Source organism: Syngnathus acus, chromosome 10 (genome assembly GCF_901709675.1).
Source record: "Syngnathus acus chromosome 10, fSynAcu1.2, whole genome shotgun sequence".
Classification (NCBI taxonomy): Eukaryota; Metazoa; Chordata; class Actinopteri; order Syngnathiformes; family Syngnathidae; genus Syngnathus; species Syngnathus acus.
Genome location: NC_051095.1, coordinates 4,137,122 through 4,160,730, shown reverse-complemented (window position 1 = coordinate 4,160,730; position 23,609 = coordinate 4,137,122). Strand labels below are relative to the sequence as shown.

Here is a 23,609-nt window from a genome sequence, read left to right as displayed (position 1 = left end):
TTTTACCTGTAAACTATAATTCCCATTTCCCTAGTTCTGATTGTGCTACGTTTTGCGCAAGCAAATGCAGTAACATTTGCCGGCATTCTTTTTCTTTCGTGATTTTTTTCCCTGTCCACACAAATACACCGTGCTAACCGACGAGTTTGCCCCTCCTAGCTTAGCGTTAGCAGGCAGCTATAAAGGGGCGTGTCGTAACTTATTCATAACTATGGTCGACGGCATTTGCTCGAACTTGTCGGGAGTTTGGCCGAACAACAATAACACCGCCGGAGCACTGCAGAGTCGCAGCCTGGGGAAGGAAACGCGAAAAATCTGGCAGACATGGCCGAGGCTCGGCCCGAGGACGACGAGGAGAGTATGAGGAGGGACGTCAGGGAACAAGTGGTCCGACGACAGTCCAACGGCAACGAAGGTAAAAACAACACCGCACGACACAGACACGACAGCTACCTGAATCTACCGTTGTTCTGCGTGACATTTACTTCAGGGGGTCCAAATAAAACTTACAGGGAGAAATTATTTTAAAAAAAAAATAAAAAAAAAGACGAGGGGAAAAAAAGTTACAGTCACAAAGTAACGTTCTTATTTGAAGAGGAAAAACTAATACTCTATACAAGTACTATAAAGTATCTTCGAGGGATGTGAAGTCTTAAATTACCCCCCAAATATAGTTGCATTTTGTCAAGAAAAAGTCGCAATATTATCCCGGAAGCTGTTGCACTGGAACGGTGGGCATCAGCCCCCCCTCACGCTTATTTATCCCTGCACGTTGAATTAACACTTTCCTCTTTTTTTTTTTTTGTAGTCTTGTAAATATCATGTGAAACTCAAAAACCTCTTTCATTTGTGTTTCTGCTGCCTCAGCACCTTGCCGCATTTGCATCTTTGCAGACAGTGAAATAGCGATTAGCATTTCCATAACTTGTTATCGTTTGTTTGTTTTGGTTCTCACAAGTTGTGGGACTTTCTGGGCTAACCTGCTACCCTGGAGTTGAATTTCTTGCCGTGTCACATTGAAATATGTTTTGAGAATAACAAAATAAACAAATAATAGGAGTGCGTCAGAAAATATCAGATTGATTAAATCATGGTATCAGATGAGCAGGGTCTCCGCTGAGCAGGTGTTTTTGGCGGACTGTGTATTTTGGGCCCTTTAGATGGGACTCAGTCCACCTCCTAAACTATCACGTCACGTTCATAGAAAACATCAGTAATACACAAAACCCGAGCAACTAGTGAAAGCCGTGATCAAAACAAGAAACTGCTGTCTGGGTTGAGGGCGGGGGCTGCAAACATCTGGAAGTGTTAAGAGCAGCGCCAGGACTCTGGCAGAAGTTTCCGCAGCCAATCGCAGTGACTTCCTGGAGAGGAGCGAGCCAGGAGAGTTGGGAGTCCGGAGCAGGCAGGAGTACGGCGGAAAAGCGGCGAGAAAATCCGTCTCGGTTCTCGTGGGGAGAAGACGCGCTGACGAAAAGAGGACTTTTTTTTGTTTGTTTTTTTGTTTTTTGAGGTTGACTGCCAACTGATGACACATTTCCTGTCGCGACCTTTGTGTCGTCCGTCTGTGTCCCCGCAGGTCGCCCTGGTAGGAGGAAGCCTGAAAATCGTCTCAGGTTGAACACTTTTTGCTATTTTGTGTGTCTGTGTGTAATGCGATCTTTTCATCGGCTCTTTTGGCCTCTCCGAAAGTTTTGTGCTTGAAGTCCATCCCCATTCTGCTGTGTCTGCACCCCCCCTCCCCCATCAGCCCCCTTACTCTTTCCTCTGACACACTCTTGAAAGTATTTGGGCTGTTGGCATGGTAACCAGCCGGGGGCAGTGTCAGCGTGTGTTTATGGGGCAAACCTCAAAGTGGTTCTGTTGAATGTGTGTGTGTTGAGTTGGTGTCCCGTCCTAATCTGCCTGGCAACAAAGAAAAATCTCGGGCTCCATTCAGAACATCTTGAAATCTGTTTAACTGTTGAGCTAACTCGGATTTTCCATTTTTCTCTCTGTGCAGCCAAGGTCCACTTTGGTCCCTCAGAGCAGCCATCAAAAGAAGTGAGTGTGCAAAATGTTTGGAAGAAATGAGCCTCGGGTTGGATTTTCCCAAATGTATCCTCATACTTTTTGTCTTTCAGCCACCAGCAGGTCCAGTTTCTCTGACACTCCACGAGACAGAAACCGGGACGAAGACCCCAGGTGAGGCTTTTGTCTTTTGCGCCATCATCACGTGCCTTTTATTCCTCCAATGTACTTTGTGTTCAGGGTCTTGATTGCAAGGCGACCAGACATCACCATCCTCTCGGCCGAGTCGCTCCCCTCCCCTTCTTGGTTAGCCAGAACGCCCGGCGCCTTCCCGCCCGGCGCCTTCCCGCCCGGCGCCTTCCCGCCCGGCGCCTTCCCGCCCGGCGCCTTCCCGCCCCCTCCTCCTCCGGCCGCACAAATCTGGGGACCCACAATCCCGCCGTCCATACAGGTAGCGGCGCTCCCTCCCGTGATGCCGTGCTTCGCCACGTGGAAGTTAAATTTTCCTTCCCGCCCGCAGCCTCCTCCGTCCTATGATGAGGTGATAAGGGAGAAGACGCAGGAGCTGGCTGTGCAAACATCTCCATCGCCGCCATCGTCATTATCGCCGTCCCATCCGGCTTATCGAACGACCATCGCCACTCAGACGGACACTGGATCCTCTCCTGGCGCTCCAGGTGAGAAAACGCTCATTTGTTTGAAGCCGTAACAAGAATACAGAAATCAAACACAATTTGTGAATAGAGAACTGTACAGGCAGTTGTAATCGTCTGAATCGTTTTTTGTGTCCAGTGAAACATGTCAAACCGCAGCGTCCGCCCGGCCCCGCCGCTCCGTCTCAAGCCAACGCTGAAATCGGCTCACCTTTGACCGCACCTTCTGACAACGGTCGATCGGAACAGCCCCCGTGTGCCACGCCCCTTCCCAACGAGGCAGAGCGCCCCAGGTCCCGCCCCCGAGCTAAGCCCGCCGTGACCTCGATCAGCAACGAGGTCAAGGTTCAGACTTTGGTGAAACTGCGAGAGGACGGCTTGGCAACGCTTGCCGCCCGCGCTCGCTGTGACATCAGCAAACAGGACGCGAGTCAGGGTAAATACCTCCAAGAGCTCCTGGAGGCCTTCAGCTCCGACGACTGGGGTCTTCCGGAGGAGCGAGGTGACGACAGTGGTCTCAGCCAATCGGACGAGGAGGACGACGACATCATGGCTGCCATGAAGGCGAGGATCCAGGCCTTTGAGCAGCAGCAGAAGGAGGCGACGCCCGAGGGGAACCGTGGCGCCTCAGACATCAACGAAGAAGTGGTCGCCAAGAAACCCGAACCCCGGCCGCGCCCTCGTCTCCAAGGGCAACCTGCCAAAGTGCTCCCCCCTACAGTTGCGCCTAAACCCAAAAGCCTCCACAAATCCGCTTCGGTGGACTCTGCTGAACCCACCCCCGAAGTCCCGAATTCCAAACCACGGCCAATTACAGAGCCCCTTCCGACTCGCACCACCTCCCCCTCCCCTTGCACTACACCTGTGCCAGCCCCCAGGCTCCCTCCACCCAAAGCCACGCCCTCCCCCAATGAGACCCCATCCACAAAATCTGCATCCAGACCACCGATCGCTCCACGAACAAGTGTGTCTTATGAGAAGGTACCTGCCGACAAACATGTGGCCCCAACCCGCCCCCCCAGACCTTCCACAGAGGTCAGCGGGGGGTCACAAACTCAGGACACCGTTAACCTGCCGGCTAGGTCTTCTTCTCTTAAAGGTACACAATCTTTTTATTTATTTATTTATTTATTTATTTATTTAATTCATTAATGCCCCCGTCCCCCAATATTAGATTGGTAAAAAAAGTCTACACACCCCTATTGAATTTTTTATAGTCTAAAAGAGATGCGACCAGGAAATATAATTTCCAAACTTTTGCAACCAGTAGTTCCTTCAGCCCACGTTTCAATTTCCAAAGCATGTTTGTGTGGCTAATTAGACCAAGGTTGAAAGAATTCCAAAGTGACGAAAGCACAAGACTGCTCACCGCCAAACAAACATGCCTGCCGTTAATTATGTTTGTGAATTGTTTCTCTTTCATGGGAGTCGGAAGAGCAAATGATGACTCTGTCAGTACAAAACCGTCAGTGAAAACCCCCCTAGAAAAGCTAAACCCGATTTGGGGGTAAACCAGATGTGATACCTTCACATGTTGACTCGACGACACGACTTTGAAAGCGAGTGCTTAATTGTCAACACAACAGTCATTGGAGGGTGTGCACGCTTGTGCAACCACATTTTCTGCATTGTTTATTTTTAGTCCTCTCGTGAACCCTTTTTTTTTTTTTCCGACTGAGTAGGTCACGAAACTGCAATACTCAATTGAAAAATGGTTAAAAAGTGATTTTATTTGTTTTACCTATCACAAAAGCTGGCATTCCAACAGGGGTGTGTAGACTTTTGGAACCCACTGTTTACCCAACAAATTGATGGATGAGATGGGTGAGTATGTAGGTCACTTGGGAGCTTTTGTTGTCCCTGAAACCTCGCCTGTTGTTAGCCGCATCAAAAAACGCCGCACCCACTGGAAGAAAGGCAAATGTGTCACCGGAAATGACACCAGGCAAGGAAACCTTTTGCTTTCCGTGCCTGCGCTAAGACAAAATCCGATTCTGTTGTCTCCACTTCCGAAGCGAGAAATCAACAATGAGTCTTTGCAACTCCGCTAAACTGGCCGACCTCCCGCGTTGCATTGTGGGTAACGTCAGCAGCGCGCCGTAGCACAATGCGGCTTTTGAGGCCCGACGTAAACGTGCACGGCCACTGTGAGACGATCGCGCTTGTCCGCTTCAACATTGGCCGATTGTGTGCGCCGAAAAAGGAGCCTCTGTGTGGACTGAGGTTATTATTGTTAACTAAAGCTAACAAGATCAGTCAAATTGAAACAACATTTTCATTTGAGAGATAAAATAAAAACAAACATGCTTTGACAAAAAATAAAGCTAACTGAAACCACATGTTAGGGTTCTAAAACTATAATTATTAGAATTGGCATTTTATTTTAAATGCATTTCTTTTATTATTGCTGGATGGAAGAAGGAAGGTTTGTTTGAGAACTGTCACGTGAGCAAGACAATCAGTTTGATTTTCCAAATTAAACTGTTGTGCCATTTGCATCGTTCCAGGTTCCTCCCTGGAAACAAATCCGGTTCCCTGCAAGGCTCCGGCGCTCCACGCCAAACTGTCGCTGCCTAGCCTAAAGAAGGCTGAAAGTATTTGCGATCCTCCGCTCCCCCCACGGTAAGAGCGACAACGTGTGCGGCTTTCTTTTAATCACTGGATCCAAGTGTGGCTTGTACTCTTAAAACAAAAAAATGGCCGGCATTGAATTAATTAATTGATGCGAACCACAAACATGCTAACGTTAGCCTAACTAGTCTGCACCTCACTCAACGTTTCTTTTCCGAAGGCCTTCAAATGTGAAGCAACTCCCCCCCAGACCTCCGTCCATCAAATCCGTCCCCGCCCGTCCACCGCCTCCCGCCGTCATCCCGTCGGCGAACAAACCTCAGCCGCAGGCGCCGTCTTCCTTCGTGGGAGCCAATCACAGAGCGTCCAAACGAGGGCCGCCTCTGCCCCCTCGCCCCAGGCCCGGACATCTGCTCTTTCCCACTTGCATGGTACAAACATCAGAATCACAAATATGAGTCTAAAGTGCGTCAACAAGCAAACTTTTGTGTCCTAGAAACAACAAGTCCTCATCATCCTGGATGACCTGCCGCCGGAGGCTCCGCCTTCCCTCGTCGCGCCGCTTCACAGCACATCCGAATGTCTCATAGACCTGGACGTACTGCCCCCGGAACCATCCTTGCAGACTCGGTTGCCGGTATGAGGTGGTTCCATAACGCGAGAATGTGGGGACACTTTATCCGTGGGCGTTTTTGTCCGTGGAATTCGTTCTCAACTGTTCACCAAATGACTTACCTAGATGTGGATTTTATGCTCCTTCTTTAAAATGGCGTCTGAATTGGAGAAGAGTATTGTTACTCACCTTTTGAAGTTCACTGTAAATCTAACATGAAACATGCAAATTCAACATTGTCTATTTAAACGTGTACATTTTGAAGCAAAGCACATACACACGTACTGTAACTTTGTCTAACCAAAATCAGCTAGCGTAATGCTAACGTTGAATGCTAAATGCTACCCAAAATTTTACCTTTAACAAACTTGGAAGTTTTATTACACGTCTGAAATTTTGGAATATCTGTAGCGTAAACACTGTACGGACATTCAAAAATGTATGATTTTTTTTTGGTTTTTATTTAACATAGTGGGGTGGGGCAATTACTCACTTAACCATCACTTGTTTGTTTCTCCCCCCCGACCCCCGTGTTGTCTGGGCAGCCGTCCATGCAGGAACATCCTGAGCCATTTCCTGTCAGGTTGGACATGCCAAACGCCATCTTCTTTTTTTTTTTTTTAATATTTATTTATTTTTAAACAGATTTTTTTTTGTCGACGTGTGTGCACACAGCAGCCCTCGTTACGTCGCTTTGTTCGACTTTGAGGGGGCGGATGCCAACGAGCTCACCTTCTCCCAGGGGGACGCCATTGAGCTCCTGGAGATAGTTGATCAACAGTGGGGCCGCGGCCAGCTTGACGGACGCGTCGGACTCTTCCCGGTTAGCTTTACCCGAGTCACCGAGGGCCTCCCGCCGGAAAGTCCTGGTGAGACTCATCCAATTTTTTGTTTTCCTTCTGAAATGACACAAATCAATATTTCCTTTTTGTGTTTTTCCTCAGTGGCAACAATGCCCTTAAAAGCAGCAGAGGTGAGTGCAAAATCATGCATGTTAAAATATGGTAAAAATTAATGACATCATATTCCAACTTGATTCAGAAATTATTGCAACAAAAATTGATTTATTTAAATACATTCAGGTGGAGGAGTGGGCAGTGGCGTTATTTGACTTTCCTGGTCAGACCGCAGAAGATCTCCCCTTCCACAAGGGGGCGTATATCCAAGTAACTGAACATGTGGACGCTGAATGGAGAAGAGGGCGACTGGACGGGAGGGAGGGGCTTTACCCCGCAGCTTTCACGCAGACCTGCCAAGGTGTGACACAGACATAAAATTAAATGCAAAATTATATATTTATAATTTAGTCACTCATACCTTAAAATAAATAACAAATTCCCAAGTTTATCAAGACGCTGACCAAATCGCTTTTTCCATTCCAGCTCCGCCAATCACAAGCCAGAAAGCCGCAGCGAAGGTCACCGCCAAAGCTTTATTTGCCTTCACTGCCGAGAAAGAGGACGAGCTGACAGTAAAGGTGAACTTCTCAAAACGCTGAAATCACGCCGTTGATCTGACTTGTCCGTTGTTCTCTTCCTCCAGCCTGGCGACATCATCACGCAGGTGGAATGTGCCGACGAGCAATGGATTGAGGGAGTTGTCGGCGGTAAGCGTGGAATCGTGCCCAAAAATTACATTGAGCTTCTTTGACGAGGACAATCTGCCGACGGGATGTTTCGGGGCTTCGCGGTGGAGGTGAGGACAACAATATTCCAGTCTACATTGATTGACAAGCGGCAAATGGAGAGGCCTTGGCCTCCTCTGCTCCCTCCCCCATCCTGTTCAATACTGGACTCTTTTGGTTCCTTGTTTTAGTCATAACACATTTGTTTGAATACTGAATAACACAACTAACCAATATTGTCGGATATTTCCTGGTTGAGTGCATGTTGACACACGAGCAAGAGTATATGTGGAATGGAGCGTTTTAAAGTCTTTTTTTTTTTTTTCCCAGAACAATGTTATGCTTCTTGGGCAAAATTACATGAATGTAATCACAACAAACATTCCAACTTTTAAATCTGAATAAAACTTTGCATAATTCCTCTAATTATGTTCACCTTGTTTGTTTTTGTTTGAATGAGCTTCTCCTTTAAGAAAAGACAGTCCCAACTTTATTTCTCAGTGCAAGCCAAGGACGATAAAGTGCAATAAAAAATAAAAATGACGTAATAAAAAACAAATTAATGTGAAAATTTAGGTCATAAAATGTAAAAATGTGCAGGAGTTTTAGTTTAAAAAATAATCAATTAAAAAAAAAAAAAAAACTTTTGTATACGACATTCTGTTCACGGGGGCCCTCTAGTGGCTGACTTATTATATGCCTCGGCCCAGCTCTGATTTCCAAACAAGACAAATTCGACGTTCTCAAAGTTTTATTTCACAGTTGAATGCATCTGCGTCCTCCATTTCAAAGTCTTTGAACGCACCGTCACCAGTTTGATGAAAAACCACATCACATGCTTTGGGGCTAGCAAAGCGTTCCTACAGTAAATGTCTTTTTAAGGTTGCCAGTGTTGGTTGGCAAAAACACACAAATGCTATTCAAAAGGACCTTTGTCATGGAAAGCGTTTTGGAAAACGTCCTAATCTACGGCACTTGGTTGAAGGCTACTAAAGCATGACGACTAGCACATACGTAAACATAAATTAAAGCATGTTTGTAAGGAGGAGAATTTAGCTGCTAGCCCACCTTGCGTCGCTAATGCTAACAGTGTCGACACATCAAGGCGCCTTTTGGTTTGGTGTAAAGCAAAGAGAAAACTTGTAATACTTAAGAATGGCTCTAGCCAAAAAGTTCAAACACTGCATCGTGTCGACAGCTGGAAATCTTCCTGCTTAAATCAGGGGTGTCCAAACTTTCCCTTCCGTTTGCCGCTTTTGACATTCTTCATCTTGAATTCAAGATGTATCAAATCATTTTCCCCATTGAAATGAGGCACTATTGTATTATGCATTTATTAAAAAAAAAAAAAGAATAAAAGCTGGATTTCTTCCTCTTCATTACAAAAAATGGTCCAGGGGCCATAGTTTGGACACCCCTGCTTTAAATTCCACCTTCACAAACAACATACAAAATGATGGAGGAATGGAATAATTAGTTCCAAAGCACCAGATTTTTTTTTCTCCCCCCCACCCGAAGTCGTCACAATTCCCGACTTCACGACAGATTCACACTCACATGACAGCTAACATGTACAACATATTTAGAATTTCAACAAGGTAGTACGCCAACAGGGCCTGAAACCATTTTTTTTTTTTTAAACCCTGTGTGGATCAGTGCAGACAGGCACAGTGCTTCTGGCCTCAGATTGGGAAATACCAACAGAAGTAGCATGGGATGCATCTTCCCAGAAAAAGTGGAAGACATTCTGGGTACGAAGAAAGACTTGAAATGATCTGGCCACTCGTCCTGATGGACACACTGGACTGGTGCGTCCTTTTTCTTTTGTAAGAAGAGTTGAGGACACGCCTATTATGATTGCGTGAACGGGATTGGGGGATTGTCACAGATGGATATTAGGTCCTCCAAAATTGACCTCCAGAAAAAAAAAATGCTCCAGGAGAAGATCTGGTCCAGCTGATGTCTAGACCAGCGGGGAAGGAACCTGCTTGGTTTCTAGCCCCGGAGATTCCTTTTCCGTTGCGCTCGGTTCTTCGTTGCCGGAGTCGACGGGAGCGTCGTCCTGCATGAGCGCACACGGCAGTGAACGGCGTCTTTATTTAGAACAGTTATAAAAAAAATAAATAAGATGGCGGTCACAAGGATGCAAGCTTACCGACACCCACGGGTGCGAAAGAACCTCGTCTGCTGTGAAGCGGGCGTCCACATTCACCTGCAGCATTTGACTAATCAGCATCTGAGGAACATGTCGTAGGACTCGTTACGATATTGAGATGGAGACAGTGAACAACCGTGGCCCCCCCATAAAATCTTCAGCCTTTACATATTTTCAACAATTGTCTTCATGCATGCATAATGTAGAAAAAATAGATTTGTTTATGTATGTATTTATTTGTTTTTAATTTATTTATTTAATTATTTATTTATTTATTTTAAAATGAGTATTTTAATTGATATTGAACGACATTTAGAAACAAATCTTCGAGTGGGTCTTTAAAAGCTGCTAAGAACTGTGGGAAAGTGTTTTTCATGGATGGTTGTAGCTGTCACCTTTGCAGGGAGGCTGATGGCGTCCCAGTCCGGAGACGGGAACTCCAGCTTCCCTCTGAGGATCTGATCGAAGAGCTCCTCCTGGATGTTGTTCTCGCTGAGGAAGATTGAAAGCGGATGTTTTGTTTTGGAGTCTTTTTGACCCTCCACTGTGTTAGGTTCACTGACCTTCTGAACGGTGGGAAACCGCAAAGGAGGATGTAGGTGATGATGCCCGCTGCCCAGATGTCGACCTTCAGACCGTAACTACACACAAATGTCCACAAGTGATAAATGCCAGCTCTGAATAACATCTGTGCTCGCTTCCTGTGTCTTCTCACCCGGTCTCGGCGATGATCTCTGGGGCCACGTAGGTCGGCGTGCCGCACACGGTGTAAAGCGGCCCTTCCACCACCGTGGCCAAACCGAAGTCTCCCAGTTTGAGGGACTTGGTGCCATCCGGGTACTCGCACACCTGGCGGGAACAAAAATGTGTCTGGCGTCCACGTTGGCCGTCCGCCTGACACCTACCAGCAGATTCTCTGGCTTGATGTCTCTGTGCACGATGTTCATCCTGTGCAGGTACTTGATGGCTCCGGCCAGATTGTACACCATGGCGCTGGCGTCGTGCTCGCTGTACTTGGTGGACGAGGTGATGGCGTCAAACAGGTCACCTCCCTAAAGCGAGCAGAGAGAGACCGAGTTGCAATTTTGTCCCGATAACACGTCGTCACTCATTTAGGAGCACCTTGACCAGCTCCATGACCAGGAAGAGCTGAGACGGCGTTTCGTCCACCTCGATGAGTTGGATGATGCTGGGGTGTCGAACACGACGCAAGACTGCCACTTCGTTCTCAATCAAGTGCTCCTGTTTGAATAGAAGGCAAGGCATGGCCATCATAACCAGAATTGGGATTCTGAAGCATTTGATCTAACACAGACTGAACAAGAAGGGGACGAGGATTGACCCTTGAGGGACACCAACACTGATATTAATCTGCACAAAATGCTAATTTGTGTAGTCATAAAATACCTTCCCACAGCAGCGAGCTTTGTCAATGATCTTCAGTGCAAACTCCTGCCCAGTTGACCTGCCAGGAACATCAGAACCGTCACTCCACTTTCACCTAACAAGAACTTACCTTGTCTTTACCTCTCAGCGCACTCCTTCACTACCGCGAAGTTCCCATCGCCGATCACTTTCCCGATTTTGTACTTGCTGCTGATGAGCGATGACGACACCGACAGGTTTCCGTTCACTTGGGAGAGATGTTTGACGGTGTGGTCACGTGGCCGTTGGACAAACAGTTGGAAGGACGCCATAACGTACCTTCGAGAGCGACGTCATCGGCGTGCTCATCCGCGCCGTTGATGTCCGCGGAAGAGGAGCGATGAGAAGAAACCTGCAGACGAAGCAGAGATGCTTGATCGTCTCGGTGAAGATGAGATAACGAGATATTTAATTTTAACTGAATAGCTCACCTTGAGACTGCTGCGAGTCCCAGGACTTGTGGGGGAGGGGCTCGACCTGGACGACTTTGCGGGGACCTGGGATCCTGACGTCTCATTGGCTGCGGAAGAGCGATGAGGACGAGATTCAAAACAACTATGAACGGTTTTTGAATGTTTTACCTGATCCTGGTGACTTTGACTGCGGCACTGCTTTTACTGAGGCCTTGGAGGAGCCCAATCCACTGGGACTCTTAGGAGTCAAAGTCTTCTGAGAGGCAGGAGGACGAGTCACTTTGACTCGACATTCTAGAGAAGACGAGAAGACTAATTACACAAAAAGATGACGATATTTTGATATGAGCACCAGTAGTGTATCTTAGACAAAGGTCCCAGATCCAGAAAGTAAAATGGCTGCCACAGATTGGCTTAAGCCTTAGGTGCTTCTACCTGGGGAGCTCCTTCAGCTTCCCATTGAGTAGAAGAATCAAACCAAACTGAGGTAGCTCTGCTTTTTACTTTCTGGACCTGGATTTAACACTTGTGATATTTCCACTTGCTGTCTGTATTTGTAATTGTGTTGGCGCCAGACCGTTAACAAAGGCCGCCGTCTTGCCACTGTGAGTGAGCACAAAGTCGTCCTGAGCGTAGCGAAACTTCTCCAGACCGCACGCCATGAACACGTCGTCGTCCCCGAAGAAATCTTGCAAACATGTCAGCTACACAAAAAAATAAAACACTGCTTATACCTTATTTGAAGCCTTCTGGGCTGTCAGTAGCCCTGTCTGTTTTTTATCTTTCTTCAATCCGTGAGTGTATGTCTAAAAATAGTCTCGTGATCCATTTAGTCTGTGCAGAAAGAGAATCTTCAAACAGAAGTTCGACTGTCTTGGCTTAAAACGCCGAAGGTAAAATCTCAACAATGGATCTCTGCTTAAGTTTGTGTTCCGAACTGAGCTCACCTGTTTTCCGTCCAGAGTGTACAGCCGCTTGACGGCTCCCGAGTCCAACTTGATGGCCTCCGTGATGTCGGCCAGCACTTGGTCGAAGGAGTGAGCTGTCTTCTTGTTCAGGAGGATCCGCACCGCCTTGCGAGGCTTGACGCCGCTTCGGATCACCGTCACCAGCTTGGGCTTGATGAAGTCTTTGCTCTCTCGGCTTTCTTGGCGCTCTTTGACGCTCCCGCCGACTCCGGTCACGGTTGCGCCAGACGCGGCGGAAGACCTGCTAGAGCTCACCGCGCTGCTCCCGGAACTAACGCCGGGTTTCCAGTTCGGGACGGAGATCTTGGTGTAGTCCACTTTACGGTAAGGCTGATTGGAGGCGCAAACGTAGCACTCGCCTGAGCACGGAAACGTGAGTTGTGAGGACCTTAAAATTTCAGATGAACCAAAAATGTCCTACAAACTATCCTCGCGACTTTTTGTGTGTAATGCGTTGTACCGTCTGCTTTTATGTCACAAAGTGATGATGTTGTTTCCGTACATTAGTGCACATTAGCGGTCTTTACAGTGATCAATATTGATGAGCGGATGTAAAGGAGCAGTTCAAGTCCCTTGAGCTGGAATCCTTTTAGTCTTAATAAAATGCATCCGGAAAGTATTTCATAGATAGCTACTACACGTGGATTATGTTGGTGTCCCTCAAGGGTCAATCCTCGTCCCCTTCTTGTTCAGTCTGTATTTAGATCAAATGCTTGAGAAAGAGACACTAGCAACTCCTTCGTAAGCTGCTATATTAGTTGTTCTTCGCAGAGGATAAAGAATATATGTATGTCAGTATTGTTATTCTGTCTATAGGTTGAAGCAATGCTTGTTAATTTTATTTTAAAAAAACGTATAGATGCTATTCTTGAGTGCGCCTATGGCAGGAGTGTCAAACTCATTTTTGTCTCGGGCCGCATCATAGTTGTAGTTTCCTTCGGAGGGCCATTAAGACTGTCAACCCAAATAAATGTATGAACACCTAATATTAGTCTACACAACACACTAGTTTTGAAATCAGAGACTAGTATAACTGTTCAATTTAAAAAAAAAAAAAAAAGATGAACGGTAATAAAACTTGCTAGCAACATCTCTATTAGTGAAGACGATTTGTAATTTTAGTATTGACACATTGGCGAGCCAAAGATAATTACACTACGGCCCAAATTTGGCCCGCGGACCGGAGTTTGACACCACTGGTCAATCATCCCATATGATCACCATGGAAATATTGTCCTCACCTTCCACCAGCTCATCCAGGCTGCTGATCTTCTTTGAGCCGTCGATGGTGTAAATAGTTCGCACCCCTTGCGGCAGGTGGAGGTTGTCGGCCAGCGAGCGGGTCAGCTCCACCAGCAGGGCGTCATATGAGCGGAAGCGGACGCTGGAAACGGCGTAAACCAGTCCCTTAAAGGAGCGGTCCCCGTTGCGGTAGAAGCGGACCTTCTTGGCGCGCTTCTCCAAGGTGAGCGCCTGCAAAGTGCGCGTGCGGTAGTAGCTGCAGTTGGTGCTGTGCGCCGGGCTCGGAACCAGGCTGCTCCCCCGCGAGCTCGGGCCCGAGTCGTCCCGTTTGGCCCGAGCTGAGCGCCCTCGACGGACTTTGTCGCGATCATCAAAGTGCTCCACCTCCATGGTCTTGATGTCAGAATCGGGTCCAGATGGACAGTCCTGCTACTTGCGATTCATCTTGAGAAGCTTCTGTGGAAATTTTTAGAAGACTGCTCTGGAATGTTTCTAGGAAGCCATTCCAGATTTTTTTGGAGTGCTGATTTCAGGAGATGGGAAGATTCTGGTGGGAAGTTGAGAATCCACTTGGATCCTAAAAATAAGAGGTGAAATATTTAATTACAGCTGTAACAAATGGCCACAATGAAGCTGACCCTCCATAAATTCTGCTAAATGTAATTTCATTCTGGATTTTGAGGCTGCAATTTAGCATTTCGGGTGCACAATTTATGTACTTGCTTTACAAAATTATCAGTTTATTCTGACAATCTTCATTTGGAGTCAAACGGAAATCATTTTCTATGAATCACAATAATTTTGACAGAAAGCAAATCTCCATCGAGATCCTAAAAAGAAGCGATAAGCCTGATTTGGGAATAGAGGTCACGACAGCATCCTGCAGCAGCAGCCTCCAGGTCCAGACATTGTCTGACCCCGGCCACAAGCTCACCGATGAGCCGGTTTTCACGCGCCGTAAGGTCAGATGAGCTTCAGCATCACCTTGCAGCATGCAAGCATGTCAGTCAAGGTTGCAGGTGCAGTCCAGTCACGTGTTTTGCCTTACATCCCATTCGGCACAACCTGCACACAGGATTAGAACAAAAGCACGAATCCACCCAAACGCGTGCACGGCGGAGGGAGGCACCTACCAATAATGCCGTGGAGCCGGTTTGTTGCTATGGAGTCTCCCCCCCCCCCCTCCCCTCCCCAACCCTTCCCTTCTCTCCTCCCCGGTGCGCAGGTTCCGGTATTTTCCGGCTGAAACGGCGGCTGCATGTGGATTGGACCGTGACGACGACCGGTTCGGGCAAAGCCGAGACGCTATCCGGGGATTGGCGATCTCGAAGCGGCGAGCTCGTAGAGGGATGCGCCGCGACGGGGTCCGGGTATCAGCAGCTGCGCGGCCGCTGCAGCAGAGGCAAGAGAGGAGACGCCGGCACAACGAGCTTCCGCTCCCGCCCCTCCTCCGAGGCGCTCTCTCTCTCTGTCTCTGTCTCTCTCTCTCTCTCTCTCTGTCTCTCTCTGTCTCTCTCTCTCTGTCTCTCTCTCTCTCTGTCACTCTCGCTCTCTTTCTCTCTCGCTCTCTAAGCTCTCTTTCTCTGTCTCTCTCACTTACACCGCCAGTCTGTCACTCTCGATCCCCTTCGCTCTCTCTCCGCGTCTTTTGTGTACCCCCCTCGACCCCCACAGCTTAATCTTGTCCCATCCTTGTCAATTTAAGATGAAAAATGTATTTTTTTTACTAAAAAATATATATGATCATTTTGTGACTAAACAAAAGCCTCACTATACATGGTCATTTTTTGCTAATATAGTCACGGTCATTTAAAAAAAAAAGTATATTTATTTTTTATTTTATTTTATTATTATTAATATTTTTTTATTTGTTATGTTTTTTTTATTTATATCTATGTATCAGTCAAGCACCTCTTTCGCCCCGGGACGGAAAAAAATCCTTAAGCCGTCCGTGCCTGCCAGAGTGTATTCATCGGTGAATGTTGATGATTGTCTAAGTGTACGTACATGTACGTACATGTTGAGTTAGCATGTGTTGTCTGGCAATATTGAAAATCATTTCTTCATTTCATTTGCAGAGAACCGAGATGCCATCGTTTTGTCGCTGGGCCCAGATCGCCTCATCCAGAATCAAGTGCCACGTAAAGAAATATTAAAGGAAGCAAGTCAGTTTGATTTTCACCGTATTGTTTATTGCACATAAAACAAGCAGACTTAATATGTAAACTTAAAGTCTATTTTTATATACATACTACTAGTGGGACATTTTTTGTGCTCCCTGAAATTTCCTAAGATGGAATTGATATCAAGGAAGTATGACAAAGTGGCACATCTTGACTGAGTGTCAAGATCTGTCACAGTTCGTTTCCTTGTTTTAATGTTGTCATAGTTTCGGTTGGCGTGTCTGTGTGCTCGCCCCTCCCCTCCTGTGCCCTGATCAGTGTGATCACCCTCACCCTGCCTCTCGTTAGCTGTCTTGTATTTAAGTCCTGTCTGTCCCTCACTCCTGTCGGGTTGTTTGCGTCGCATGTCTTCTTGTTTCGTGTTTCTCTAGTTGCTTGTCTGTTCTCGCCTTGTTTGGTCTTTCTGTTCAGTTATTCTCGTACCAAGTCGAGGAACTTTTGAGTTCCTTCAATAAACCCTGGTCCAAGCTGCATTTGGTCGCCCAGCTCCATTCATGACACTGAGAAGCAAGCGTTGCATGTTGACCTGTTAATGCGCCTCTCCCGCCTGCGTTGGTGAGCGGTCGCCATCGTCGTCTTGTGCCCAGGATGCCGCGGTGAAACCCGCCGGAGCCGAGACAGAGTGCGGGGCCACGGTGTGTCCGAGGCCTTGGTAGCGACCGGTCGAAGAAGGCGAGGTGGGCACAGAAGCGGGCGCGGCATCCTGAGACAGCAGCCCGGTGTGTTCGCTGTGCTCGGGTCGGGCGGCCGCGCCAAAGTACATCTTGTTGGGTCGGCCCAGGAAGGTGCGGCCTAAGGGACAAAAAGGTTCGGCTTTTCTTTTGTGTTCTCGTTTGAACGGCGGCAGAAGGGAGGGGCGCGCGCTCACCAACGTGGCGGACCTGCTCGGTGACGTCGGCCCTGATGTCCGAGAAGTCCCACATGGCCAGAAAGCTATCCAAGCACGTTCCTTCCTCTGCCTCCTAAATGTTTCACCTACAGTTAGTGTGTGTGTGTGTGTGTGAGCGAGCGAATGAGTGAGTGAGTGTGTGTGCACGCACCTGTATGTAGGGCTTGTGAGTGAAGGTGTAATGGTGCGCAATGGCCGCCAGGAACATTTCTATGCAGATGATGAAGTCCTGGATTGTGGGTGAAATACACAACAGCATTGCGATCATAAATTCAAGTTTGTTGTCTTGTCTGTGCTCACCTGCAGTCCAGTGGCCACCGCCTCCACGCTGGCCCAGTCCCATGTACGTTTCTCCGAGATGACGCCCACCTTCACCAGGAACGCGATCAACACCGCCTGCCTGGACCAACATCATGATGACATCAGGTGCTGTGTGAAATCTAAATTCTGACTCGATAGTTGACGTTAATACCAGAAGGAGACGAAGACCACCAGTTTGACGCAGAGGAACTTGCCCACGGGTCTGATGGGGGTCAGCTCCTCTTTTAGCGCTCGGTAGAGCAACACCAGGCAGTACATGGCAAACTACACACATACAGTTTTATCCAAGACTTAATCCTTTAAATCCAAAAATCATTTCTTTACCAGCTGCGATATATTGTTGATGATGACCAGGTAGGACCAAGCGTTGCGAAAGCTGAAGTTGGCTTCGTCGTAAACGCCACACAGCTGACAGACCCTGAGGGACACCCAGGAAGTGAATCGCGTGTTTTGTCACAGAGTTGTCGTCACGGTTGGTCGTGCGTCGCCATGGTTTCCGTAACCATTCTGCGGTGTCGCCGCCGTAGTGGTAGCAAATCATGCTGTGTTGCCATTGGGTCTACTTGAATTATGTTCTCCCGTCACCGTGACAACGGACTAAATGGGAACCCCTTGACATTTTGCTTTTGTAAAGTAAATGCAGTCAAATAAAACTGAGAAAAGTAAAGTGTCATGTTACTTTATGAGTTACCGGCATCTGAAGTACAGAAGGGAACTTACAGCGCGGTCACCGTGGTTACGGGCCGAACCACAGTGTACTGGAGGACTCCTAGCTTGCATCTGAAGAGCAGCACTCTGACGGGAGATGAAGTTTTATTTTTTTACACGCTACTCCTGCGAACCCCCCCCACCCCCACCCCCCGCCTCTTACTCTCCCATGGGCCAGGGCGGGCAGCAGCAAAGCGGTGGCAGGTGATCCTGCTGCTGCTGCACCTCCAGCATCAGCACCAGACTTGGATACTGGTTACTCAGGAAATTAAGCAGGAACACCAGGAAGTTGTAGATGACGTACGCCTCGTAACATTCCCTGCACGTGTCCGCGTAGATGGCCAGGCCGGGATACCTCAGGGCCAGCCACTGGCGAGACAAGACAGTGAGGGACACTGTGAGGACACATTGGGAAGTGGACATGAATGTGTTTTGACTCACGCTGTCCAGACTGTAGATAGGCACCATCCATAGTATCCTGAGGAAGTCCAAGTGAGTAGTTAATTACATGTTGCCATGGTTACTGGGGTTAGGGTTTAAATTGTGGTGGTGCTCACCTGATGATTGGCCTCTGCAGCTCCGGCTGGGTGTAGTGCACCAGATGCTGCAGGATGTCCCACAGCGAGATGGGAATGGTGAGGAAGACAAAGACACCGGCGATGAACCATGCTTTGCCGTGAGTCCCCACCTGAAAACACACACACACACACACACTCACTCAGAAGCTCAGAGGGGACGTTCATCAAGACAATTCCCCAACCTTATCCTTGAGCAGCTCCCAGACGCACAACGGCACCACAGCCAACAGCAGGACAACGTATAGGAGCAGAACCAGCGGGCGGATCCATCGCCGCCACTGGACGCACGAGCACGGCATTGCGGGACCTATACATCGTGAGACAGCTTTTAATATCGATCGGGAGATTCACTTAGTTCACTATTTAGTATTTACCCCCTCCCCCCTTTCCCAAGTCTGGGCACTAGATTTGGATACTGAGCTCTCCAAAAACGGAGCCATAAATTCATATTTTGTGCACTCATTACATCTATTTCATAGCTTTTTGTATTCACATTACGTCTGGCCACAATTAAATTCCACTCGTATCTTGGCTCCATACAAACGGTAAGGAGTATTCTTTAATAAATATTGTGTATTGAATAAAAATATCATTTTAAATATTGCAAGTAGTAATGTCTGTACCTTACAGGTATGTATACTGTTTCTTTTACGTTTAAACGTCGAAGCTTGTGTTGATGGAGGTGCTGGTGGGCCTGCTCTGCTGTCTTCTTGCAGGCTGCCGGGGGGGGATTCTGTTACCAGGCAACGCCTCTTGTGTCCCCCGCCCCAAACCGTCGTAACCTCCTCCCAGGTCCCGCCATGCGATCCCGACCGACGACCACCGGCCGATTTAGCTGCTGAATCAATCAATCGCCATCCACAGAACACGTACGTACGCGCGAGCGCGATGCGCGTGCTCGCCTTGTTTGTGTGTTGCGTCACGTACGCGAGCTCAGTCACGTGAAGATGCAGATTTCGATATTAAAAATGATTTTACGCATAGCTTAATGACTGAATGTTTTTTTTTTTTAAGTCATATTTACTGGGCCGTGTCTGTATTTTCTTAATCTGAGTATATTTAAAATAAAGTGAAATGAGCAGTGGAACGGAAAAAAAACGGGAATTAAGTATTGGCCTCTTGTATACATGCATAAAACGTTTACAAATAGGAGTGATAGAACCCGTTTGATTTCGTTTGTTGGCTGTAGTAAAACAAAAAACGATTTATGTGATGCAGTGTTTAAACCAGCCACTAGAGGGCACTGGTTAGTAAAGAGGATTTACAGAATCACATTTTACAGGGAATTGAATGTGAGAAACATGAAACGTGCGCACATTTTTATGTAAAATATGGTTCCTGTAACACATTTAAAGGAGTTGACTGTGAATAAAATGAAAACTGTCTTTTCTCTTCCATGTTCTTGATTCTCTCCTGGCTCAGCTTTGCGTGTGCTTGTACAGCAGCTCGGAGTTGGATTGGCACCAGCAACACAAACAGGACTGCAGGAAAAGACACACACAGAGCAAGAAGATGACCGACATGCTTTCAGGTATCGCGGCTACAAAAAAGAAACATCTCGTTACCTTGAAGCAGTTTTTGAACTTCCTGGAGACAAAATAGAGGATGATGGGATTAATACAGGAGTTAATGGTGGCCATGTTGATGCTGAAGTAGTCCAACACCAACAGGAAGCTGAACAAATAAAAACAACTTGAAATCCCTGATATAAAACAGAATGGAAAGGTTATCTACAAGTATACTTCAAGAGGTCACATCGATGTGCGTCGTGAGATTTGTAGGTCGTCCTCTTGAGCAAGCGACTGAGATGCAACGGGAACCAGCACAGCGCGAAGATCAGCACCAGGCAGAAGACGGCTTTGGCCACGTCACGACGCTTTGGCGAGGGAAGCATTAACATCGATGTTGATCGTCCTCGTCATCATGGGCGACAAATTGAGTCCAACCTGCTTCAAGTGTTCGCTTAATACAATCCGCAGACTTCCATTGCGGTGTCGGAGCATTTCGCAGGTCATCAAGCCGTAAAAGATGGCGGAGCACGCCAGCGGGACGCAGAAGTAGAAAGCAAACAACCACCAGTCCTTGACGTCCCGATAAAACTGAAACACAAGTCAGAGACTCTAAGTACTTTGACTTGAGTAGAGTGTGAGTACTTTGGTCACACTCACTCACCGTCATAAATGGCGTAGTGGGCCGGAGCATGCAGGTCGTCATGGTAACGTTGTTGTACTCAAAGGTGACCATGTCGAAGCCGACGGCCTCGGGCGCGGCTAGCGCGGCCGACAGCAGCCAGATGGCCAGGATCTCCGCCGCCGTCGCCGTGGGAATGCCCTTGCTCGGTAACCGTGACCAGGATGCCACTGCGCGGTACCTGGCGCCACCATTTTGCAGTTCCGCTTCAAGTACAACCTGGACAGAAATATTCTCGGGCGGTGTGTGCGCGTCTACCTGTCCACGCTGAGAGCGCACAGGTTGAGGACGGTGATGCCGACCGAGGCTTTCTGGAGGAAGGGGAAGAGCTTGCACAGGACGAGACCAAAGCGGCTGTCCTCAAAGGGCCAGCGCATAGCTAAAAGCTACAAACACGAGAATTTGTCTTAAAACCGTCATCACTCCTTCCATTTATGATACAGCTTCTTTCTTTCTTTCTTTCTTTCTTTCTTTCTTTCTTTCTTTCTTTCTTTCTTTCTTTCTTTCTTTCTTTCTTTCTTTCTTTCTTTCTTTCCATTGTATCCCTTTCAACGTTAAAGAAAAAAAATGAAATACAGAACAACTTACAACAAAGAATGAATGTATTAATATTGTTTTTTGTCTGAAATGGAAAATATTTCAAGTGCATCAATTTGCCCGGAAAAAAACCACCACTGCCATCTACTGTAGCGGGTGTGCGATTACACTTTATTTTAGTATGGTTAAAACACTTTTTAAAAATTCTTGGGTTGCTCCTTGCCCTCCTTGGGGGGCCCACCCCACAACTTTTAGAAGATCTGATATAATATATCGTAATAATGATATCATCTGAATGTACTACCAAGTTACAAAATTCAGTGGGAGACGGTAACAGATACCTTGTATACGTTGATGGGAATGTCAACGGCGATATAGATGAGGTCACCCAGGGCCAAGCTGGCAATGAGAGCGTTGGGGCCGTTCCTCATGCCTTTATTCTGGTAGATGATCCTCAACAGGGTGACGTTGCCGACGACGCCCACGACAAAGATGAGGCATGACACGACGGTGTTGATGCACTTGAAGGTACCGTCGATGGCCGTGGTCCTCGTGCAGCCGGGGATGGCGGAAGAGTCGGACCGGGACGAGGGAGATTCCGTGTCACCTGGGTCAGTTGAGATGTTCCCATGGCAACGGGACTGGGCTGATAGAAGCAAAACAACCAGCAGTGAAGACAGCATTGTTGCAACGGATGGACCTCGAGAACTCGGTCTGTATCTGGAAGCTCGTCCTGTGGGTTTCTGCTTTCGAGGGACACATGTCGACGCCCTTCCTCCCCCTTGCCACCTCCCAGTGGAACATCTTGTAAACACAAATTTGCTTTTATTTTGGCTAATAAAGAGTCGGCGGCCTCTCCTTGACTTTACTAGTACGTTTGAAGCAAAGTGTTGCCATGTGTCACATGTTCTTTACGTTGTCGGCCTAATTGGTTCACTTAGAAAGAAAAGACGAGTCCCCACCTAACCGTGAAGATGAGATGTGTGACTTCAGACTTTAACAAGTTGTGTGGCAAATCAAATGCATACAATTTCCATCCTCTTACGATGTCAACAACAGATGACTAATGCCTGTGCTGTTGATCTGTTTACTCTAAAACCATATTGGTTCTCTGCAAATAATTTATGTTTTTCCAAAGATCCATCCATTCTACTGTTAAAAAGCTTTTCCAATATTTTTGAGAGTTGTGGCAATATTGAGATAGGTCTGTAGTTTGTAAAGTTGTGTTTGCTCCCAGTTTTATAAAGAGGAATGACCTTAGCAATTTTCATCTTCTTTGGGAATGTACCAGTTAAAAATGACAAGTTACACACAAGTGGCTTTGAAATCCCCTCAATGATTTGCTTAACTAACATCATATCAATCCCATTGCAGTCAGTAGATGTTTTATTTTTGCATTGTTTTACAATGTTAATGATTTCATTTTCATCAACTGCCTTCAAAAACATTGAGTGAGGATTCCTTTCTATTAATTTATCTCTGTTGCCTACATCTGGCGCTGGAATCGGTACGTATGTTTTTTGCTATTTGAGGCCCAACATTTACAAAGAACTGATTAAAACTGTTTGCCACTTCTTCCATATTATAATTCTCAGTATCATTTATTGTTGAAGGCATCGAAACTCTCACTTAGGGCGTCCAGTCTATTTCTTTAAAACTGGGAGAAAACACACGAAGGCGGGTTGTCAAATTCAACTTTGACAAGTTTGTGCGAAAGAACGCACTTGGAGAAACATGAAATCCAATTTCAAGTGCGGCAACGGCCCAACTGCAGGCAGAATCATTGACAATATCATGTGTGTCATTTTCACCCTAACTCTGCAAATTTAATGTCAATCAATACTGTTTGTGTTTTTGTCAGTGCCAGAAGGGACCGATTTTATGATTTTTCTTTTTCCAAGAGGCCACAGGAATGAGTGTTTCCAAGTGATTATACTTGTATAAATAGGTGCTTGTTGAGTATTTGTTTTGTCAACCAGCCTCTGATGTCAAGGGTCTCAAATACGAGTTTATCACACAGTCCCAGACAGGGAAGTCTCAAATACGAGTTGGTTCAGATTTATCAAACAGTCCCAGACAGGCGTGCGTGAGTGTTCCAAAACAATTCATTCAGCCAAATCCATTGAGCGTTCATTTGAAAATGTGCCTTTTGTTTTTAAATTTAGCAAAAATTTGCGGCAGAATGAACTGAACAGTTGAGTTGCCACGGTTTGAATCGATTGAAAAATGTAGAAAAAAAAAAAAAGACCAAACCCTGAATCGTAATCAATAGCTTTTATTTTGAGATTTCTACAACAACAGTGAAAACCAATTCTTTTCTGACAGCAGTGATTGATTAAAACACCGCAATCAGTAATCAAAAATGTAAGAAGTGGATATAAGTCGACATGATATACAGTGAATTGTAGATGCGGTAACGTAGCGTAGAGAGAACGACAGTGAAAACCAACATTTTTCTGACCGCAGCGATCGAGTCGAAAACTGCAATCGGTAATCAAAAATGCAAGAACTGGATATAAATTGACAGTG

At 46.8% G+C, this 23,609-nt stretch overlaps 5 protein-coding genes across 10 annotated transcripts in view; 2 read left to right on the top strand and 3 right to left on the bottom strand.

The window, feature by feature from the left end:
* The first annotated feature begins 191 nt into the window (after nucleotides 1-191).
* On the top strand, nucleotides 192-7,897 carry LOC119128098 (SH3 domain-containing protein 19-like). Its single transcript, XM_037260237.1, has 17 exons — nucleotides 192-415; nucleotides 1,580-1,616; nucleotides 2,003-2,043; nucleotides 2,124-2,184; nucleotides 2,251-2,327; nucleotides 2,388-2,461; nucleotides 2,531-2,687; nucleotides 2,803-3,762; nucleotides 5,171-5,285; nucleotides 5,455-5,665; nucleotides 5,731-5,871; nucleotides 6,393-6,430; nucleotides 6,523-6,716; nucleotides 6,792-6,820; nucleotides 6,930-7,104; nucleotides 7,230-7,324; nucleotides 7,390-7,897. The coding sequence occupies exons 1-17, from the start codon at nucleotides 325-327 to the stop codon at nucleotides 7,495-7,497; spliced, it is 2,604 nt and encodes an 867-aa protein (XP_037116132.1). The 5' UTR covers nucleotides 192-324; the 3' UTR covers nucleotides 7,498-7,897.
* A 307-nt stretch (nucleotides 7,898-8,204) lies between these two features.
* LOC119128115 (serine/threonine-protein kinase DCLK2-like) lies at nucleotides 8,205-15,141 on the bottom strand. 2 transcript variants are annotated; one of them, XM_037260281.1, is made up of 17 exons: nucleotides 14,808-15,141; nucleotides 14,609-14,739; nucleotides 13,674-14,251; nucleotides 12,412-12,791; nucleotides 12,042-12,168; nucleotides 11,633-11,758; nucleotides 11,483-11,571; nucleotides 11,331-11,403; nucleotides 11,154-11,259; nucleotides 11,034-11,091; nucleotides 10,749-10,868; nucleotides 10,532-10,678; nucleotides 10,342-10,475; nucleotides 10,190-10,267; nucleotides 10,022-10,118; nucleotides 9,627-9,707; nucleotides 8,205-9,533 (listed from the first exon to the last, which is right to left on the bottom strand). In XM_037260281.1, exons 3-17 carry the CDS (start codon nucleotides 14,062-14,064, stop codon nucleotides 9,435-9,437), a joined length of 2,106 nt encoding a protein of 701 aa, XP_037116176.1. In that variant the 5' UTR covers nucleotides 14,065-14,251; nucleotides 14,609-14,739; nucleotides 14,808-15,141; the 3' UTR covers nucleotides 8,205-9,434. The 2 variants fall into 2 exon arrangements, with proteins under 2 accessions (XP_037116176.1, XP_037116177.1); XM_037260282.1 differs by having other exon boundaries at nucleotides 14,659-14,739.
* A 699-nt stretch (nucleotides 15,142-15,840) lies between these two features.
* LOC119128146 (transmembrane protein 184C-like) lies at nucleotides 15,841-19,089 on the bottom strand. 3 transcript variants are annotated; one of them, XM_037260342.1, is made up of 12 exons: nucleotides 18,977-19,076; nucleotides 18,536-18,660; nucleotides 18,333-18,463; nucleotides 18,217-18,253; nucleotides 17,939-18,144; nucleotides 17,788-17,862; nucleotides 17,392-17,485; nucleotides 17,219-17,331; nucleotides 17,047-17,146; nucleotides 16,898-16,975; nucleotides 16,726-16,819; nucleotides 16,351-16,649 (listed from the first exon to the last, which is right to left on the bottom strand). In XM_037260342.1, exons 2-12 carry the CDS (start codon nucleotides 18,650-18,652, stop codon nucleotides 16,387-16,389), a joined length of 1,308 nt encoding a protein of 435 aa, XP_037116237.1. In that variant the 5' UTR covers nucleotides 18,653-18,660; nucleotides 18,977-19,076; the 3' UTR covers nucleotides 16,351-16,386. The 3 variants fall into 3 exon arrangements, with proteins under 3 accessions (XP_037116235.1, XP_037116234.1, XP_037116237.1); XM_037260340.1 differs by having other exon boundaries at nucleotides 15,841-16,819; nucleotides 19,006-19,089; XM_037260339.1 differs by having other exon boundaries at nucleotides 15,841-16,819.
* Nucleotides 19,090-19,672: 583 nt separating this feature from the next.
* Nucleotides 19,673-23,609, bottom strand: part of LOC119128163 (endothelin-1 receptor-like) — a 35,095-nt gene continuing 31,158 nt past the window's right edge. The window contains exons 1-7 of one of the 3 annotated variants that reach the window (XM_037260371.1): nucleotides 21,422-21,780; nucleotides 20,802-20,929; nucleotides 20,526-20,724; nucleotides 20,300-20,452; nucleotides 20,096-20,229; nucleotides 19,919-20,027; nucleotides 19,673-19,834 (exon numbers count right to left, since the gene is read on the bottom strand). In XM_037260371.1, the coding sequence (XP_037116266.1) occupies nucleotides 19,772-19,834; nucleotides 19,919-20,027; nucleotides 20,096-20,229; nucleotides 20,300-20,452; nucleotides 20,526-20,724; nucleotides 20,802-20,929; nucleotides 21,422-21,763 (1,128 nt within the window). In that variant the 5' untranslated portion in view covers nucleotides 21,764-21,780 and the 3' untranslated portion in view covers nucleotides 19,673-19,771. Of the gene's footprint in view, nucleotides 20,028-20,095; nucleotides 20,230-20,299; nucleotides 20,453-20,525; nucleotides 20,725-20,801; nucleotides 20,930-21,421; nucleotides 21,781-23,609 lie in introns of those variants that run through there. The other 2 variants (XM_037260372.1, XM_037260370.1) reach the window with 2 other exon arrangements.
* ttc29 (tetratricopeptide repeat domain 29) overlaps nucleotides 19,800-23,609 on the top strand; it is a 37,778-nt gene continuing 33,968 nt past the window's right edge. The window contains exon 1 of the mRNA XM_037260359.1: nucleotides 19,800-19,884. The gene's annotated coding sequence lies outside the window, so the exon portion shown is untranslated. The remainder of the gene's footprint in view (nucleotides 19,885-23,609) is intronic.